Below are 21377 nucleotides of genomic sequence, written 5' to 3'. Positions count from 1 at the left end.
TTTATATCCTCTTAACACTGTCTCTTTTAGTTACTTCAGTACTTTGATCACTCCTTTTTTGAAATCTTGATCTAGTAGGCCGTCAATGTCTATTTCATTGTTCTTTCATGGGATTTCTCTTGCTCTTTTAATTGGGAGTGGTTCCTCTGCTTCTTCATCTTGCTCATAGCTCTCTGGCACTGTGGCTTATGGAGTAGCAAGTATCTATTGTGGTCCTTAAGGAATTTATTTATTTATCTATCTAAAGCCTATGCAAGAATAAAACTTAACAAAAAAAGAGAATTTTAAAAGAAGGGAGAAAACAAAGGTTTGAAAATAGTGTATAATCAATAATAGAACAGCAAGTTGATTCAGAATAGCAATCGAGTTGAGACGTCTTTTAAAAACCTTAAAAAAATGAGAAAAGCTCAAAAAACAATATTTGAAACCTGTGTATAATCAATGACAGGAAATCAAAACCAAGAGAAATAAAAATGAAATGAAGTGGATTTTTAAAAATAATAAGAGAAATATTTTAAAAGAAAAATTTAAAAGTGATTAAAACTATAGACATACAATTGTTTAAAAAGTAAAAATTAAAAATGTAATAGAAAATAGAACAGATAATAAAAGATAAAGAGAATTTTAAAAGAAGGGAGAAAGAAAGGTTTGAAAACAGTGTATAATCAATAATAGAAGAGCATGTTGAAGCAGAATAACAATCGAGTTGAGACATCTTTTAAAAATCTTAAAAAAAAAGGGGAAAGGGACAAAAAAGATATTTGAAACCTGTGTATAATCAATAATAGGACATCAAAACCAAGAGGAGTAAAAATGAAATGAAGTGGATTTTTGAAAATAATAAAAATATTTTAAAAGAAAAATTTAAAGGGATTAAAACTGGAAGCATATGCAATTGTTTAAAAAGTAAAAATTAAAAAGTTAGTAGAAAATAGAACAGATTAAAAAAAAGGGATGTGTTCTCATGGAGACTGTGCACTCTTAATGATTTTATTGAGAGGTCTTTCTGTCTTCACCCTGTTTCACGAACTCAGCTTGCTGCTTCTAGAGACCCTCTGTTGGTGCCCCTGTCTGTGCTGCTCCCAGTGCCTGTCAGCAAGATTGTGCCCCCTCCCCACACTGGGTCAGTTGCCGTGCTCTCGCCAGGAAGGCCGGTGGCCCCCAGCTGTCTCCCGGCGCTGGTCGCTCCGCTGCTCTGTGCAGCTGCCCGCTCCGCCCCGGGTCGGCGCTCCGTAGGCGGGCTCGCGGAACGCCGCGGGACAGCCCCATCCCTGCTGCGCGCCAAAACTCAGCTCCTTGTTTGTCTTGGCTGCGCAAGTTCTCTGAGGTACCAAGGCAGAAAGATCCTATCTGCCTCGGGCTGTAAACAAGTCTTAGTCCTGCGTAGGAGGTTGCGGAGCCCCGAGGTGCGGATTCAGGTCTCGGCCTTGTCCCCGCCCAGGTGCTGCGCACAGGAGGAGATGGTGGCTGTGGCTGCGCCCCGCCTCTCTTCTCACAAGAAGCGCCAGTAATGGCGCCACGGGTCTGAGGAGACAAAGGCTATGGCGCCCCTCCCCCCAGGGCACACCAGCAGTGTTGCTTTGCTTTTTTTTTTCATAATTTATGGGGGACCCAGGTTGTTCTGCTCTGTATCCCCTCCCAGCCACGGCGCGCAGCCCCCTGCAGTCCCCTGGGGCTGCCTTAGTGCAGCCGTCCCCGTCCTCCGCCCGGCTCGGGCCGCCTGCCCTGGCCCCAGCTGCCGGCTTGCATCTCGGGCTGGGTGTCTCAGGGGCCCTTTGTGCTCGTTTAACTTAGTTCTGTTGGTCAAGGGCTGCTCCGTACAGATCCGAGCCTTGGAGGCTCCCCCTCTGTCCCGCTGGCCTCTCCGTTGGAGAGGGGGAGATTCAGCAAAGGAGCGCTATTCCTCCTTTGCTGCCCCCTCCCCGCGGGACTGGTCCCGCACTGTTTTGCTTTTTCTTCTTCCTTTTTTCCTTTTCTCCTACCAGATTCATGGAGTCTTTGTCTTTTGAAGAGATGTTTTTCCGAGTTCAGCAGATGCTCTGGTTGGCTGGGTGGGTCCGTGAATGGGAGTTTTGGTGTATTTGTGGGAAAGGGTGAGCTACCAGCCTCCTTCTACTCCGCCATATTGGCCCCTATCCTTTTGCCAATTTTTAAATTGAGTTGTGTTTTTATTATGAGTAGTAGTTCTTTATATAGTCTAGATATAAGTCACTTATCAGATACATAACTTGTAAAGTTTTTTCTCCTTTTCTATGGGTTGTCTTTTCACTTGATTGTATCTTCTGAAGCAAAAAACGTTTAGAAGTTTGATGATGTTTAATTTATAAATTCTTTCTTTTATTGCTTGTGCTTTTGGTGTGATATCTAAGGAGGTTTTTTCTAACCCAAGGTCATGAAAGCTTATTCTTATGTTTTCTTTTGAGAGTTTTATAGTTTTAGTTCTTACCTTTAGGTGTATGATCTATTTTGAGTTTATTTTTGCATATGGTATGAGGAAGGGATTCCATTGCATTCTTCCGCTTGTAGGTATCAAGTTGTCCCAGTATGTGTTTTGAAAAGACTGCTCTTTCTCCATTAAATTTGTGTTAGTGTACTTGTCAAAAATCAGTTGACCTTAAACATGAAGGTTTGTTTCTCGACTCTCATTTCTGTTCTATTAATCTATACATCTGTCCTTATGCCAGTACCACACTCATGATTATTGTAGCTTTGTAGTAAGTTTTGAAATTGGGAAGTGTGAATCCTCCAAGTTTATTCTTGTTTTTCAAGGTTTTTTGGACTAGTCTGGGTCCCTTGAATTTCCACTTGAGTTTTAGAGTCAGCTTTTTGTTTTTTGCAAAAAAGCTAGCTGGAATTTTGATGAGTATTACCCAGATCTGTAGATCAGTTTGAAGAGTATTGCCATCTTAACAATACTAAGTCTTATAACCATAAAATAGTATGCCTTTCCATTTATTAAGTTTTCTTTAATTTTTTCAATGATATTTGTAGTTTTTGGAGTGTAAGTTTTGCACTTTTTTGTTAAATTTATTACTATGTATTTTCTTTTGATGTTATTGTAGATGGAATTGTTTTCTTAATTTAATTTTCAGATTAGTCATTGCTAATGTATAGAAATACAGTTGACTTTTGTGTATTGATTTTGTATCCTGCAGCCTTGTTGATCTTGTTAATTAGTTCTAAAGTTGTTAGTGTATTTTTTTTATATGTAAGTCCCTTTTTAGATTATAACCTCTTTTATTGTGTATAGTTATCACTGAAAAGAAATAATGAGGTTCAGGACAAGAGTCTGGTCTTATTTTCCAAGAAGGTCTGTTTGGTTTTGAAAGTGCCTTGACTTGGTTTTCTTTGTGGAAAGCCTAATCTTCATATTATTTACTTCTATTTGCTGCATATATTTATTATGTTTATCATTACACATTTATATAAACCTAGCACAAATCTTGCCACATATCAGGTGCTCATTACATATTTGCTGAATAAATCTGCCTTTTGTGAATATAAAATATTTATAGTCAGAGTTAACCTTATCCTTTTCTTTCTAACACAGTATGGAAAGTACAAAAATTATTTCTAACATATGTAATATAACTTTACATAAAGTTTGAAAATGGAGGAAAAAAATTACCCATAATCACATCACTCCAGTACTACTACACTCATTTTACTATATTTTCTTTAACAATTTCCATATTTAAAATTTATATAGCTATAGTTGTAGTATATGTGTAATATTTTGGGCATATTAAAAAGCAATTTCTTCTCTTTTCATAACGTTTTTATTGTACACATTTTCAAACAGAAAAAAACCAAAGAATTTTGTATTGGACACCAATATAACAGTTACTTAGATTCTACAATTGTTAACATTTTACTATATTTGCTTTATCACATATCCATCTCTCTGTCAACCAATCCTATTTTTGGGTGCATCTCAAAGTGAGTTGCAGAAATCAGTACACTTCACCCCTAAATGCTGTAGCATGCATATCATTAACTAAAATCCAATATTTTATTATAGCTCTTTTTTGAGGTAAAATTTACGTATGTAAAACTTTTTGTACATACAATTTTGTATCTTTTTTTTACCCTACACATAATAAATATTTTCCTATGCAAAATAGTTTCTGTGACCACTATTTATTTGCATTTTTTTTAGATTCCACATATAAGTGGTATCATATAGTATTTGTCTTTCTCTGAGTTACTTCACTTAATACAATATTCTTTAGGTACATCTATGTTGCTGCAAATGGCAATTTGCATTCTTTTATGGCTCAATAATATTCCACTTTATATATATGTACCACATCTTCTTTAGCCAATCATCCGTTGATGGGCACTAGGTTTATTTCCATGTCTAAATAGTGCTGCTATGAACATTGGGGTGCATCTATCTTTTTGAGTTAGTTTTCTTTTTTTTCTGGTTATAAACCCAGGAGCGGGATTGGTGGATCATATGGTAGTTCTATTTTCAGCTTTTAAAGGAACCTTCTTACTGTTTTCCACAGTGGCTGTACCAATTTACATTCCCACCAATAGTGTAGGAGGATTCCCCTTTTCCACACCATGTCCAGCATTTATTATTTGTAAACTTTTTCATAATAGCCATTCTGACCAGTGATACCTTACTGTGGTTTTGATTTATATTTCTCTAATAATTAGCAATGTTGAGCATCTTTTCATGTGCTTGTTGTCCATCTGTATGCCTTCTTTGGAAAAATGTCTGTTTAGGTCTCTGCCCATTTTTTGATTGGGTTGTTTGTTTTTTCAATATTGAGTTGCATGAGTAGTTTGTAGATTTTGGAAATTAAGCACTTGTTGATTGCATTATTTGCAAATATTTTCTCCCATTCCATAGGCTGTATTTTCGTTTTGTTGATGGTTTCCTTTGCTATGCAAAAGCTTTTTAAGTTTGATTAGGTCCCATTTGTTTATTTTTGCTTTTGTTTCTTTTGCCTTGGGAGACTTATCTAAGAAAGTATTGCTATGATTTATGTCTGAGAATGTTTTTCCTATGTTCTCTCCTAGGAGTTTTATGGTGTCATGTCTTATATTTAGGTCTATAAACCATTTTGAGTTTATTTTTGTATATGGTATGAAGGAGTGTTCTAATTTCATTGATTTACATGTAGCTGTCCAGCTTTCCCAACACTGCTTGCTGAAGAGACTGAGTTTTCTGCATTGTATATTCTTTCCTCCTTTGTCATAGAGTAACTGACCGTAGGTGTATGGATTTATTTCTGAGCTTTCTTCTGTTCTCTTGATCTATATGTCTGTTTTTGTGCCAATGTGACCACTATTTTAAATGAGTGAATAATATTCCATCTAGTGAATTTATCATAATTTATCTATGTATTTTTAAAATTGAATTTGATTTGCAATGTTGTATTAGTTTCTGGTGTATATATTTCTTTATTATTGAATATTTATATTGTTCCTAATTTTTCAGTATTGTAAATAATGACATGAAGAACACTATTAAGTGCGGAGATTATCCCCTCCACATTTTGGATTGTTTCCAAAGGATAGAGTCTCAGAAAAGCAATTACTGTGTCAAAAGATATGAACATTTTTGGCTCTTTTTACATATTCTCAAATTGCTTTCCAAAATACCAAAAATGGCAGCTTCTTTAAGCTGTTTTACTCTGAATGTTTATTTTTTACCCTAAATACCATTTGTTCCTCTGGGAAATTTGGAGTCAAATATTAACTCCATGTGCTTTTGATGAAACAAATCAAATAATACATCATGTGAAAGTCATCATTAGGTCAACTGTGGCATAGGGGTACTATGTAAGAGAGATGGAGATGAACATGAGAATTAGCTGCAGATTAGTGAAATGACAGCCATGCTAAATAAACAATCTGTTTAAAGGGAAGCTCATCAGAGAAATGTGGAATTGTAGATGAAATAGTACTGGAGAAAATAGTTAAAACTAAAATATAATTGTGCAGCATTACTGTACATAAACTGAGTTTTCTTAATATTTATCTAGTTAGTATTCCTCCTAGTCATATTGCTACCAATATGTTTATTATAAGATCATAGTCACCATAGTATCCTGGGAGATTTAAGCTGGAACTGTGTCATATTGGTCTCAGGCAATTGTACCACCCAGGAACAATTATTGCCTTCAGAGGTCTTGCCAGAAACCAACTTATCCCAAATTACGCATTTTATTCTTGAGACCCTATGAGCTCTATTTATTTTTCCATCTAGTTGACTAGTTGCCACTTGATAGGAAGATAAAACCCAAAACAAACAACTAGAATCTTTGCCCCTAGTCCATAGGACAAAGCATAATAAAACAATAGGTCTTATTATTTGAATATGTATTCTTTTATTTTTTAAAATTTATTTATTTATTTTTATTTTTGGGGGGAGAGGTACTTTTTTTTACTTACTTATTTTTAATGGAGGTGCTGGGGTTTGAACCTAGGACCTTGTGCACGCTAGGCATGCACTCTACGCCTGAGCTATACCCTTGAATATATCCCTCCTTGAATATGTATTCTTTATTTAGCACTTTGGTGGGCACTATCAGTGCTATATAAATTGAGTAAGATATGATCTTTGATATCAAGGAGCCTAGTTGGGAAATAAGAATAACACTAAAACAAAGAAAATACTATATGAAGTAGCATAATTAATTGCTCAGTTATGTGAAACTTAGTGAATATAGGAACTCAAAGAAGAGATCATAGTATACTATAGTGCTTGCTGAAAACTTCATGGATGTTCTTGGTGAGGCTGAACTGGATTTGAGTTACATAAAGACAATGGGAGGAGGTATATCAGGTGAAGCCAACAAGAAGAATAAAGGTACACAGGAATGAACAAGTTGTGTTCATGGGATGGTGGGACAATCATTCTAACGGTAAGTTTTTGGGAGGAAAGGTAAAATGGAACTAGATTATGGAGTACCTGTAAATGACCTGCAGTAGTCACATAAACATGAAACATGGAAGAAAGAAAATATCATTGGAGATGGACAGTATTTTAACTGCCTAAGAAAATGTTTCTCTTGTCCAGGTTGAAGAAATGGCAGTAAACCTGTGGAACTGGGCAGTTACCAAGAGAGTAGATTTCCTTATAACTGAAGAGCAGAAAGCTAAATGTACGTATACATTTTCTGACTCATATTATGAGGAATATACTTATTACATATTAGGTTTTGTTCCTGCAGTTTAAATAATATTTGACCAGTTCTTAGATGGAGATTTGTTAAAAGAAAGCTAAACAAAACAGCCTGTAAGCAGTGGTTTCTCAAGCAAACAGTCTGCCTGTTTTATGATTTTTCAGAGGTTAGCTCCTTATTAATAAAAGTTGAAAACATGACTGCAAGAAATATTCTGGTGATGAACAACAAATGTAATTAAAGGATGGGAAAATGAGAACTTTAAGAAATGTTAAAGGACATGGATTATTTCCCTGGAGAAGAGATGATTAGAATCTTCAGGATTCTGAAGGACCATCAAATAGTAGTTTCCCCTCTCCATTAATAAAATACTGAAAAATATTGCCATGTGAGGAATTTAAATTTAAAAATCTATAAAGAATAGTTTCCTCATGAAGTGGGTTGATGAACATTGAACTGAATTATTGAGAACATGATAGAAGGTTTTTTGTGTGTGTGTGTGAGAGCAAACAACAAGAATAACAATAGCACAAGAAAAACCCAAAAATAAACTTAACCTGCTTGGATGCATTAAATGTGATCCACTGGCTGGCAGAGTTCTAGTGCTTTAGCTAAAAGGACAGGGTCTAGCATGCTGATAGTTACTGATTTCCAACAAGGATAGTGACAGTTAATGTGTTCATGGAAAGTATATTGCCCCATTATAAAGGATACATTCAGGCAACAAACCAAAAGGTGAATCTCTGGAGTGCTTGGTTTTGTAAAGACAAATGTACTTTGTATGTGACAAATAGAATTTATTACTAAATGTTCATTTTTATGAATATAAACCAAACTGTATACAACTGTATACTGTAGATATAAGGTAATTAATGGTTAATATAGTCAATAATATACTTGCTTATTAGCACACTCCTCTATTAGGCTGTTTAGAGAACAGTTCTGTCTCTTTGACTCTCAGATAGATGTTGATATCATTGCTCCTAGGAGCCTTAGATCCTATAGTAGTGAGGTGGGAAGAGTTAGAAATTCATCTGTGGGAGAAACTCAGAAGATAGATGAACTGTACGATGTTAAAATGCGTTAATTTTAAACTCCTCCCATTCTGCATATCAGGGAACATCGCACTGGGTGTTTCTCACTGCTTGTCAGATAGTGGGAATTTGGTAGATGAAGTGGGAGCTGCAGCCTTAGGATCTTTCCTACTGTACTGACTCTGGATGTAGCTGTTCTTAATCAGATATTTGGGTGCTTATTATGTGCCTAGTACTTTTAAGATACAGTGGAAAACAGGATGTAGTGCAGGAACCTCTGATATAAAAGAGTTTTATCCCCCAAATCTGTTGATTGGAAGATATTTTGTCTCAAAAACAAATTCAGTGTTTCTAGATTATGTTATGTGATGAAAAAAGTCTTTAAGATTTATTTGCTACAATTTTTTATTTTAGGGAAGAATTATGGAACAATGAACAGAAATAGGAAAGCCAGAAATAGAAGAATGACTTATAAATTTTAGTGTTAGACCTACTGTATTTGAGGTGACAGTAAGGTTGGAGATGTGAGACTGGGGCTTCTGAGAAAGGTCAGGCTGCCTTTAGATTTGATAGTTATTCACTTGGAGATGATTGTTGAAGCCACAAGAGTTGTTAAGTTCTCTGAGGGAGAAACTAAAGAGCAGTGGTTCTTAAATATTGGTATAAATGAGAATCACCTGTGGAGCCTTAAAAAATACAGATGCCCAGGCCTCATCATTGGAGATTTTGATTTTCTGAGTTTAGGATGAAACCTGGGTATGTCTAATTTGAAAAAATTCCTCAGGAATTCTCATGTGCACCAGATTTTAAGAACCAATGGTGTTGAGGGAACAAAGTAATGAGATTTTTACCTTGACTCTTCTAATTAAAGACTGGGAAGAAAAAGAGCAAGGATGGGAGACCAAAAGGAGCAGTTAAAATATTTTAGAGGAGACTCATTACCCACTTTTTGAGTACAACTCCTTTATAGGGCTGTCATACCATGTTATGGCAGGCAGTATGTGAAAGGGACAAGGTAAGACTCCAGAACAAAAATACTAGGCATATGTTATGCTTAAGGATTTAGGAAGGAATGAGTTAAAGCTAAATAAACAATAAAAATAAAGAATTCACAAATGCCAGAGGATGCATATCTATGTGTTGTCTAAAGTCAATTCAAATATCAAGCTGTGGGCACTGATGGAGCAGAGTAAGGCAGATGCAAAGAGTCAGTTAGCAAGCACCTAACCAAGATGTTTATAGTATGGAGGGGGCCAAGGACAAGCTGATGAGAAGACAAGGACAGAGCAATAGCAACAAAGAAAACATCTTTATACTGAAGTAGCATTCTGTCTTGACTTCAGCTGCCTTTGGTTGAAAGGCTTATTGGTGATAACTATAAATAGGATCAAGAATGCGGGAATAGAGCAAAGTTCTTAGACTAAGACATTTCCCACAGAGGCACACTGCTCAATGCTGAACCAGGGTAGTGTGAGGCCTAGGAAGTAGTGTTTTTCAGAAAAGTTATGATCATCGTGAAATGTTGCTGTGAAGTCAGGAAAGGTGATCTTTGGGAGTGCAGCTTTAGTAAATGGCAAGGATGCAAGACAGATTTCAAGGCCATAAGGAGATGAGGGTAGTAGCAAGAAAATAGGGATAGTACATCATTCAGTTCAAGAAATTTGGCAATGAAAGGAAGAAGAGAAACGAGATGGAAGCTAGAAGCTCAGTGGGGTTAATTGATTTTTTCAAGAAAGGAAGGTGGATATATTTGAAGGTAGAGGGGAAGGAGTAAATTGAGAAGGAGGTACTGAAGATATCTTTGGAGAAGGGAAATAACTGAGAAATCAGGGTCCCTGAGAATAGTGAAGAATTAGAAATCTTTGGGAAAAAAGGAAACAGTTTCAAAACTAGAAATGCAAGACAATGTAAATATATGTTCAGAAATTATTTTACTGACAGTTTTTTTCCAGAAACAAATTAACTTTGTTGAGAGATGAATAAATTTTACATTTCATGATGGGTAATGAAAATATGACTACTTCAATTTCTCTGTAATTTAAGCTGGGCACATCTCTTTTTCACTGGACTATTAATAAAAATGGTATTAGCATAGGTAGAATGGCTGCTAAGATAACATTAAGGCAACTAGTTCAGTTATATGTGAAATCATCTTAAAAATCGGATATGTTTGATAAACATATGTTTTATAGAAGAAACCACATAATTAGAGGTTTCAATTATTTAAACTTTCTTATTTTCAGGGTAAATGAATTGTATAATTAAGATACCTGTATTTTCTAAGTTATACTTCAAGAACTTTTACCTCATCTACAGAAAATAATATAATTAAGGAGGGAAGGGATAGCTTAAGTAGTAGAGTGCATGCATAGCATGCACAAGGTCCTGGGTTCAATCCCTAAATCCTTTGAAAATAAATAAACAAACAATATCACTAATTATCAGAGAAATGCAAATCAAAACTACAATGAGGTATCACCTCACACCAGTCAGAATGGCCGTCATTCAAAAATGCACAAATGACAAATGCTGGAGAGGCTGTGGAGAAAGGGGAGCCCTCCTACACTGCTGGTGGGAATGCAGTTTGGTGCAGCCACTGTGGAAAACAGTATGGAGATTCCTCAAGAGACTAGGAATAGACTTACCATATGACCCAGGAATCCCACTCCTGGGCATATATCCAGAAGGAACCCTACTTCAGGATGACACCTGCACCCCAATGTTCATAGCAGGACTATTTACAATAGCCAAGACATGGAAACAGCCTAAATGTCCATCAACAGGTGACTGGATAAAGAAGAGGTGGTATATTTATACAATGGAATACTATTCAGCCATAAAAACAGACAACATAACACCATTTGCAGCAACATGGATGCTCCTGGAGAGTGTCATTCTAAGTGAAGTAAGCCAGAAAGAGAAAGAAAAATGCCATATGAGATCACTCATATGTGGAATCTAAAAAAAAAAAAAAAACAACAAAAAAACAAAGCATAAATACAAAACAGAAATAGACTCACAGACATAAAATACAAACTTGTGGTTGCCAAGGGGGTGGAGGGTGGGAAGGGATAGACGGGATTTTAAAATTGTAGAATAGATAAACAAGATTATACTGTAAAGCACAGGGAAATATTCACAAGATCTTATGGTAGCTCACAGAGAAAAAAATGTGACAATGAATATATATATGTTCATGTATAACTGAGAAATTGTGCTCTACACTGGAATTTGACACAGCATTGTAAAATGATTATAAATCAATAAAAATGTTAAAAAAAAATCAAACCTAATTACTGCCTCTCAAAAATAGTTAAAAAAAAGAAAAAGAATATATTTAGAAAGTTTCACATTTTAGGAGAATAATCTAAAACTATTCTGATCAGAAATTTTGTCAGATGTTGAATAGCTTTTGATTACAATTCTACTTAGAATTATTTTGCTGCCAGCATGATACATACAAGAATATCACGTGGAATTATATATCTTCAGTGAGTCTTTATGATTTAAGACCTGCAGAAATTAAAATTTGAAAATCAGATATCTGTCTGCCTGGAGCATTAAGCAAATGATTCATTTGATAATTTTCAGGTCATTTATTTTTGATAATTGATTTTTTAAAAAAGGCTTTACAATTTTTATTTTTAACAACAAACTGATTTTACTTCACTCCTCTTTTCTCTTTATTGGTGTATATGAAAGGAGAATGAATGTTTTGTGTTTATGGGTGTCTAATTACTGTTTTGCAGTACGGCACGTTGCTTGCAAGTTGGTGCATATGTGTGAAGGCTCAGCTGCTTCAGAAGAAGCTATTCGAAGACAGATTTTTGTAAGTCCTAATTAAATCTAGAGAAAGTGCAGATGCAATGAGATAGTCATTACTACTCTGAAGATGGTTAAAATTAGTGTAAACATGTAAGGGGGTTATATCCTTTAGTGCTGTCCATGTTACCTTTATAATAATTATATCTATTACAATTAAGGTCTCAGAAGTACTATAGTTGTTATTACAGTGATTCAGTGGACTAAATATTGAACTTAATATTCAGGATTTATGAAAAGTAATGAAAGTAATAAAAAGTAACAGTTTTCTGTTCCATCCTTTCCTACCCCCATCTTACTCCATAGAGGCAAGTTATTTTTTTTAGTGGAAAATATTTTTCCCAGTGTTTTAAAACAATATTTTATTGAAAGCTCAAATGTACACACAAAATAGAAAAAATAGCATGATGCCCCTATTTACCTGTTACTCAGCTAGAGTAATCATCAACTTATGACCATTCTTGTTTCTTCTAGATTTCCTCCAACAGCAAACACCCGGCCCCATGGATTATTTTGAAACAAATCCAAAATATATTATTTTGCCCATAAATAATGTCTATAATAAATGTGTCTCTAAAAGATCTTTTTTATTCAAACAAACCCAATACCGATTGTCACATCTGATAAAATTTAATAAAGATTTTCTAAAATCATCAAATATCCAGTCTTTCCTCCCCCCAACCCCTCCTGCTTACCCTCCTCACTGTTTTCTCTCTCTTGTTCATTTCTTAGAATCAGGATTAAACAAAGTCCACACCTTGTATTTTGTTAATATGTTCTATAGTTTCCTAAATTCTGGATTCTAACTGCATCCTCATGGTGTCATTTAATATAGTACTCTGTCCTTAGTTTTTCCTGTAAACTGGTAGTTAGATTTGGGAGCTTGGTCTGATTCAGGTTCAATTCTGTGAAAAATAATTCGTAAGCAGTCTGGTGTACTTCCATCAGGAGGCACTAATGTCTGCTTATCTCTTTTCTGCTGTATTAGTGCCCTTTGATGACTATTGTCCCCAGATCCACTATTTCTGTAAGGGTTTGCATATTTTAATTCTTTATTCCTTGTTTATTGGAATAGAGAGAAACTTTCCCTCATCAACTATTTGGTTACCCTGAAGTATATTTTGTATAAGCAAGTCTTCACTCTTCCTTTAACAGTTTTCAGAATAATGAGTTGGCCCTCTAACATCCTTTAATGACGACCAAATAGGTTTTTTAAAAAGGAAAGTATCATTGTGAACTCATGGATTGTAACATATTTAATGACTTTCAATCCATTGTAGTTACTATTTTTATTGAAGCACAGTATCCTATTTTTGGCCAGTAAGAACCTCTTTCAGTGATTCTGTATCCTTTTGGTATGACCCAAGCAGTCTTTAATAGTTTTATTTGATTTCTGATATAAGATATCCAGGCTTATCTTACATAGTTCCTGCCCTAGACCTGAATTCAGCCATTCTTCCAATGAGCCCTGTGGAGAATGTTATTTAGATACTGCAGTCTGAAAGTTATAAGTGCTCATCGCTATTGCAATGGTCATTATTTCTAGAACTTTTTAGTAGACATAGCTATGAAATTCATATTTTAAAGAGAAAATAACAATATCCATATTGATATTTAGGATTATAGGGTTTTACTTAGCTTCTTGATTTTATATTTGTGTCTTTGGTGCTAAAAATCTTTTTCTGGGGGGAGTAATTTGGTTTATCTGGTTATATATATATACATATGTATTTTTAATGGCGGTGCTGGGGATTGAACCTAGGATCTTGTACATGCTAAGCATGCACTCTACCACTGAGCTATATGCTCCCCTGGTGCTAAAAATCTTGGTGCCTAACATTAATGTAATGAACAGCTTGTTTTATCCTAGAAAATATATATTTATAACAGTTTCAGAATATAGCAATATTAATATTATTACTAAGAATTATTTCTAAAAATAGTTTAGGAATTTTTTGTACCTTTTTTCTTAGGCTAATCCTACTAGAGATGTACAGTCAAAATACTGTTTTAATATTATTAAAATATTGTTTTAAAATTACTTGAAATAATTCCTTTCATAGAGAGTAAGTATTTGACTTGATACATAGTTAGGTTTATTAATTACTATTTGCTTTTATGTTTTAGTGATTGCTTCCCCCCATTTCGATTGAATTTTGTTTTATAATTGCATAAGATATTGACATGGTTCTGAAGTAAAATCTACTAAAGGAAGTATATTCAGACAAGTCTAGCTTCTTTTTTTAAACATTTTTTATTGATTTATAATCATTTTACAATGTTGTGTTAAATTCCAGTGTTCAGCACAATTTTTCAGTCATTCATGGACATATACACACTCATTGTCACATTTTTTTCTCTGTGAGTTATCATAACATTGTGTATATTTCCCTGTGCTATACAGTATAATCTTGTTTATCTATTCTACAATTTTGAAATCCCAGTCTATCCCTTCCCACCCTCCACCCCCTGGTAACCACAAGTCTGTATTCTCTATGAGTCTATTTCTGTCCTGTATTTACGCTTTGTTTTTGTTTGTTTGTTTTTGTTTTTGTTTTTTAGATTCCACATATGAGCGATCTCATATGGCATTTTTCTTTCTCTTTCTGGCTTACTTCACTTAGAATGACACTCTCCAGGAGCATCCATGTTGCTGCAAATGGCATTATGTTGTCGGTTTTTATGGCTGAGTAGTATTCCATTGTATAAATATACCACCTCTTCTTTATCCAGTCACCTGTTGATGGACATTTAGGCTGTTTCCATGTCTTGGCTATTGTAAATAGTCCTGCTATGAACATTGGGGTGCAGGTGTCATCCTGAAGTAGGGTTCCTTCTGGATACAAGCCCAGGAGTGGGATTCCTGGGTCATATGGTAAGTCTATTCCTAGTGTTTTAAGGAATCTCCATACTGTTTTCCACAGTGGCTGCACCAAACTGCATTCCCACCAGCAGTGTAGGAGGGTACCCCTTTCTCCACAGCCTCTCCAGCATTTGTCATTTGTGGATTTTTGAATGACGGCCATTCTGACTGGTGTGAGGTGATACCTCATTGTAGTTTTGATTTGCATTTCTCTGATAATTAGTGATATTGAGCATTTTTTCATGTGCCTTTTGATCATTTGTATGTCTTCCTTGGAGAATTGCTTGTTTAGGTCCTCTGCCCATTTTTGGATTGAGTTGTTTGTTTTTTTCTTATTGAGTCGTATGAGCTGCTTATATATTCTGCAGATCAAGCCTTTGTAGGTTTCATTTGCAAAAATTTCCTCCCATTCCGTAGGTTTTCTTCTTGTTTTACTTCTGATTTCCTTTGCTGTGCAGAAGCTTGTAAGTTTCATTAGGTCCCATTTGTTTATTCTTGCTTTTATTTCTTCTAGGAGAAAATTTTTGAAATGTATGTCAGATAATGTTTTGCCTATGTTTTCCTCTAGGAGCTTTATTGTATCTTGTCTTATGTTTAAGTCTTTGATCCATTTTGAGTTTATTTTTGTGTATGGTGTAAGGGAGTGTTCTAGCTTCATTGTTTTACATGCTGCTGTCCAGTTTTCCCAACACCATTTGCTGAAGAGACTGTCTTTATTCCATTGTATATTCTTGCTTCCTTTGTCGAAGATTAGTTGACCAACAGATAAGTCTAGCTTCTATCTCTGTCATCTTCACCCTGTTTCCTCCTTTCCCTTGTGGATAACTATTTTGCTTATTTCATTGTTTTTCCTTTTGGTATGCATGTATGTATGTATTTATTTTATTGAAGTATAGTTAATTTATAATATTATGTTAGTTTCATGTGTACAACATAGTGATTCAATGCTTTTGTAGATTATATTCCATTTAAAGTTATTATAAAATAATGGCTATTTTTCCGTGTGCTGTACATCATATCCTTGCTGCTTATTTATTTTATACATAGTAGTTTGTATCTGTTAATCCCCTTCTCCTATCTTGTCCTTCCTTCCTTCTCTCTCCCTACTGGTAACCACTAGTTTGTTCTCTGTATCTGTGAGTCTGTCTCTGTTTTATTATATACTTTTGTTTGTTTTATTTTTTTAGATTCCATATATAAATGATAACATAGAGTGTCTTTCTCTCCTTTTGGTTTTTAAACATAAGCAATCACGTATGTATTTGTATCTTCCCCACTCCCAGGGTTCTTAGATAATTGGTAGCATTCCATATAGATACTTCACCTGTTTTTTTTTTTACCCCATTTAGCATTTTATCCTAGAGATCACTCCATAGCAGTATATAGAGATATTCCTCATTTTTTATAGCTACATAGTATTCAGTTGGTACATGTACCTTATTGTACTCAACCAGCCCTCTTTGATGGACATTTGGGTGCTGCAATGAACTGCCTTGTGTGTATGTCTTTTCCTTTTTTAAGGCTATTACTTGTAACCATTTTTGTTTTTATTTCTCAGATTTATTTCCATGTATCTTAATCATGTGCTTGTATCACTATATTAGTTTGCTAGTGTTTCCATAACAAAATGCTATAGTTTGGGTGGTCTAAACAGTAGAAATTTATTCTCACAATTCTGTCCAAGATCAAGATCCAAGATCAAGGTGTTGGCAGGTTTGTTTACTTCTGAGGCCTCTCTCCTTGGCTTGCAGATGGCTGCCTTCTTGCTATGTTCTAATATGGCATTTCCTCTATGTGTGCACATCCCTGGTGTCCTTTTGTGTGTCCAGATTTCCTCTTATAAGGACACTAGTCAGATTGGATTAGAGCCCACCCTAATGATTTAATTTTAACTTCATCATCTTGTTAAAGGCCCTATCTCCAAATATAGTCACATTCTGATGTACTAGTAGTTAGGGCTTCAACATATGAATTTGGGGGATAGAGGCAACACAATTCAGCCTATAATTATATCTTGATGTATCAGCTTTATATATGATCTATTTCTTTTTGCTATGATAGATTAAGATTTATCTCGTGCTATCTGTCATTTGTTACCTCCCACTACTCCTTTCAGTTTTTGTTAGTTATACTGTTTTCAGTTTATCTGATGGTTATCTTTTAAAACTTTAAATAATAAATTTAAATTTTTATTTCTTTCTCCATCAATTTTGGAGAGTGTTCTTTACTTTCAACTCTGTGAGTGTATTAGTATCTTTACCATTCTCTCTCCCTTTCATCACCTTTGACCTTCCAACTTCTGTCACCTCTAATATTTGCATTTTTGGCTTTATTGATTTCAAAGAATGAAAACTAAGAGGAGCATTTTATTGATTGTGACCATAATTCTGTGGATAACAGTGGTATTTCTCTTTATTTTTTCATCTACTAGCTGTCTTAATTCTGTTTCCTCAGGTATTCTGTTTAAGTGTGATGTCCCTACATAGTATTGGTTTCCCTCAAACGTTTGGTGATTCTTGCTCATATTTGATTTCAGATTCCTTGATAGTCTTATGTGAATACTGTGTTGCACTATTTACTATAATCTGAATCCAGTGACAGATGGAGAGGTAGGACCAGAGGTTTTGCATTGACCTTTGTTGTCAGCTATCTTGAACTCTACTTTCCTCTAGTCTAAGTGACTCTATTCTTTGTTCCTTCCTGGGGAGGAGGGGAAAAGTTATCTCTTGAGGGGGAAGCCTATTGCCTGTTACTCCTACTGTTCACATCCAGAATGTTTCCACATTTTGCATTTTTGTGCTTTTTAGGTTGTGGGTTTTTGCCTCATTCTATTTGATGTCTTTTTTTCAGAGGTTCCTTATAATTTTAGATCAACTGAAAAATGTACCTTATTTTCTAGGACTATTGTTAATATGAAAATATGTATATATTTTCTTTTATTTCTAGAAAATATATATAAAATCCCAAGAAATAATGTATATATAATATGATATGTATCATAATATTTATTTATATGATATTGCATATATCATTTCTAGGAATTTATAGTATAAAAATTCATAGTATATTTATATACTATATATAAACTTATAGTATAAAATTTATAGTATATTATAATATATTATATATATATATATATATACGTAATTTCTAGGAATTTATAATAGAAGGAGTGGCTGTAGTGTGTGCTTAGTCCTCCATCTTGATTCAGTCCTTGTTTGCTTCCACAGCATTTGTGCATATTACATATCAACTATTTATTTAGATGTCTGTCAGTTATTATATTGTGAGCTTCTTCATGGTTCCTGGTATGTAAAGGATACATAATAAGCATTTGCTAGATTAATAAAAATTTATTAGAAATATAATTAAATAGAGCCCAGGTGTGTTGGCTTACAGTCTAATGCTTATCATATAACTTTCGTCAAATATGTGAAGCATTAATTTTTTAGAACTTACTCTTCCTATCTAAATTATCCCAAGGTTGTCTTTTAATATTTCCTTATAAGATGTGTTTTCAAGGCTATTAATTTTTTACCGTTGCTTTTCTTAAGAACATTTCTCTTAATTTTGGAGTTCCATGTAGAACACAGAACTCTAATAAATGCTGACTATTATGTTTTTGTTTTCTGTGGATTATGCTACTGAATATGGACAGAGGATTATATATTTTCCCCAGTACCATCCTCAACCAGTTTGGAGGAGGGATGAATTTTTAAAAATTATTTTCTAATTTCTTTCTTCCAGATGAATATGAGAACTGGAAAAGGGTGGGTAGATGTTGGAAATGCTATTGTCGCTGATGAATTTTTTCAAGCTGCCATGTCTGTAAGTTACCACTGATTTTTTTTTTTAGCCGGTGAAACACAGTCATTTTATTTTGCATTTCTTTGATCTCTAATTAGGTTACACTTTTTCATGTTTATTTGTTGCTTTCATTTCTCTTATTTTTGCCTCATTTTGTGATTTACTTATTTTTCTTGAGTTGTACAATAATTTTTTATTATAAAAAAACTTTAATCATTTGTCTGTCATAAACATTGCAAATATTTACCCAAATTCACTAATACCCTTAAGCGACTACTGATTTTTACTTGTGGCAATTATTAGTAATAGTTGTGGTTATTCTCATCGTTCCATTGTATTGTGGTTTATTTTCTAGGGTCTGGAGCAATTATATGTCAAATTAATGCAGAGAAGCTCCACTGAGGCCCATGCAACTATGCCAAAGATTGCTGTGGAAAGGGACCTTTTTAAACTGCTTTCTTACCAGGCAGAGTCAGTAGGTATCACACAATGGGGCATTTTTTATATATAAATGCAAAAGTGATGAGATGTTACCTATTAGAAGAAAGTGTCATTGGCCTTTTATAGGATATTATATTTGACCTTTTTAATCTTTTATATCTGAAAGTAACATTACTAATGGTGATTGGTATATGTTGGGGTGAATGAGATTGAAAAGACTGATAACTAATCATAATTAGTCATCATTTTCAGCCATTGCATGTAATATCTATCATTTATTTATGGCATTGTCCCTACTTGAAAAACGTGTCTCTGTTTGTGACTCTCTTACATTCAAACAGTTTACCTAAAATATTTGCCCGAAAAGAGCTTTCACATTTGCAATTATTCTCAGTGGTTTCCTGATGTTTTTAAAAAGTCTGCTGATGTGACTGTTCAAAGTTGTGCTTTACCTCTGTTTGACTTGTGGGTTTCCTCCTTTTGTCACCATGCAGTTAGATGTGCATTTTCAGTTGACAAAATGTAAGCTGTGATGACTTTGCTGTATGTAATTATATAATTCTAAAAATGAAAGAGACGTGAAAAATCTATTTTTATTTTTTAGTATCTTCATTGAGATACAATTTATATACTATAAAATTCACACACTTAAAATGTACAATTCAGTGGTTTTGGTATATTCACAGACTTGTACAACCTTCACCACAATCTTAAGTTTAAAACATTTTCATTACCCAAAAAGAACCCCTCCCATCCATTAGCAGTCACTCCCTATTCCTCCTGATCCCAGCCCTAGCAACCTTAATCTACTTTCTGTCTTTATAGATTTACCTATTCAGGCCATTTCACATAAATGAAATCATACAACAATTGGTCTTTTGTGATTTGCTTCTTTCACTTAGCATGTTTTCAAGGTTCATCCATGTTGTAGCATATATCAGTATTTTTATTACCAAATAATGTTCCACTGTATGGATATACCATGTTTTGTTTATCCATTCATCTGTTGATGAATGTTTGGATTGTTTCCAATTTGGGGCCATTATGAATGATTCTGCTGTGAACATTCATGTACAGATCTTTGTATGCACATGGTTTTATTTCTCTTGGATGTATACCTAGGAATAGAATTGCTGAATAACATGATAACTATGTTTAGCCTTTTGTGAAACATCAGATGGTTTTTCACAATGGATGCACCATTTTACACTCCCACCACTGGTGTATGAGGGTTCCAATTTCTACATATGTAAGAATTTTATAGATTTATAGCATTTACCTTTTTGATCTGTGATCTATTTCAAGGTATGGCATGAAGTGGGGGTCAAACTTCATTCTTTTGCATGTAGCTATCCAGTTGTCCCAGTACCATTTGTTGAAAAGACTATTCTCTTCCCACTGAATGGTCTTGGAACCATTGTCAAAAATTAATTGATCATAAATGTGAGGGTCTATTTCTGGAGTCTTGATTCTATTCCATTGATCTATATGTTTATCCTTATGCCAGTGCCACACTGTCTTGAGTACAGTAGCTATTTAATCAGTTTTTAAATCAGGAAATGTGAGTCTTCCAGCTTTGTTGTTTTTCAAGATCATTTGAGTATTCTGGGTCTCTTGCATTTCCATATGAATTTTAGGGTAAGTTTGTCAATTTATGCAGCAAAACCAGCTGGGATTTTGATGGGGATAGCATTGAATCTATAGATCAGTTTGAGGAGTATTTCTATCTTAAAAATGTTAAGTGTCTGATCCATGAATATGGGATGTCTTCACTTTTTTTTAGGTTTTGTTTAATTCCTTCTAATTTTTTAAATAATGAAATTGAGGTTCGGAGAGAGGATGTGAGTTAGTTGAAGATCTATGACCAGAACCAAGATTTTGACTTTTAGCCTAATGCTCCCTACCCTACAAATTAGATTAACTATATAAAAGAGAACACCTCGTGATAATTTTGTCTTGCCTTTTAATGTTAATATCCTTTGTTGGTTACATTAATGCAACTACTGAAAAACTGATATGGAGTCCAGCAGGTCTTGGTCTTATATCTTAACTCTTCTACCAGCTTGCTCAGTGACCTCGGGCTTTCACTTAGCCTCCTTGAACCTATAAAAATCCAAAATTTAAGAGATCAACTCTCTATATAATACATTGTGGTGGGGGTATATTTGACTTGATAGTAGTTCATGTGAAAAAGACCTATGTGTTTTATTTATTTTATTTTTTATTTGGAGTATAGTTGATGTACAATATTATATATTTCAGGTGTAC

At 34.4% G+C, this 21377-nt stretch overlaps 1 protein-coding gene across 1 annotated transcript in view; it reads left to right on the top strand.

Moving 5' to 3' along the window:
* The window catches only part of TEX11 (testis expressed 11), a 296261-nt gene that overhangs the window by 20203 nt on the left and 254681 nt on the right, over nucleotides 1-21377 (top strand). The window contains exons 4-7 of the mRNA XM_072956668.1: nucleotides 7037-7121; nucleotides 11926-12005; nucleotides 18609-18689; nucleotides 19024-19143. Of these exons, the coding sequence (XP_072812769.1) occupies nucleotides 7037-7121; nucleotides 11926-12005; nucleotides 18609-18689; nucleotides 19024-19143 (366 nt within the window). The remainder of the gene's footprint in view (nucleotides 1-7036; nucleotides 7122-11925; nucleotides 12006-18608; nucleotides 18690-19023; nucleotides 19144-21377) is intronic.

Source organism: Vicugna pacos, chromosome X (genome assembly GCF_048564905.1).
Source record: "Vicugna pacos chromosome X, VicPac4, whole genome shotgun sequence".
NCBI classification, from domain to species: domain Eukaryota; kingdom Metazoa; phylum Chordata; class Mammalia; order Artiodactyla; family Camelidae; genus Vicugna; species Vicugna pacos.
The sequence above is the reverse complement of the archived record's forward strand: the minus strand, read 5'-3'. Positions and strand labels throughout refer to the sequence as shown.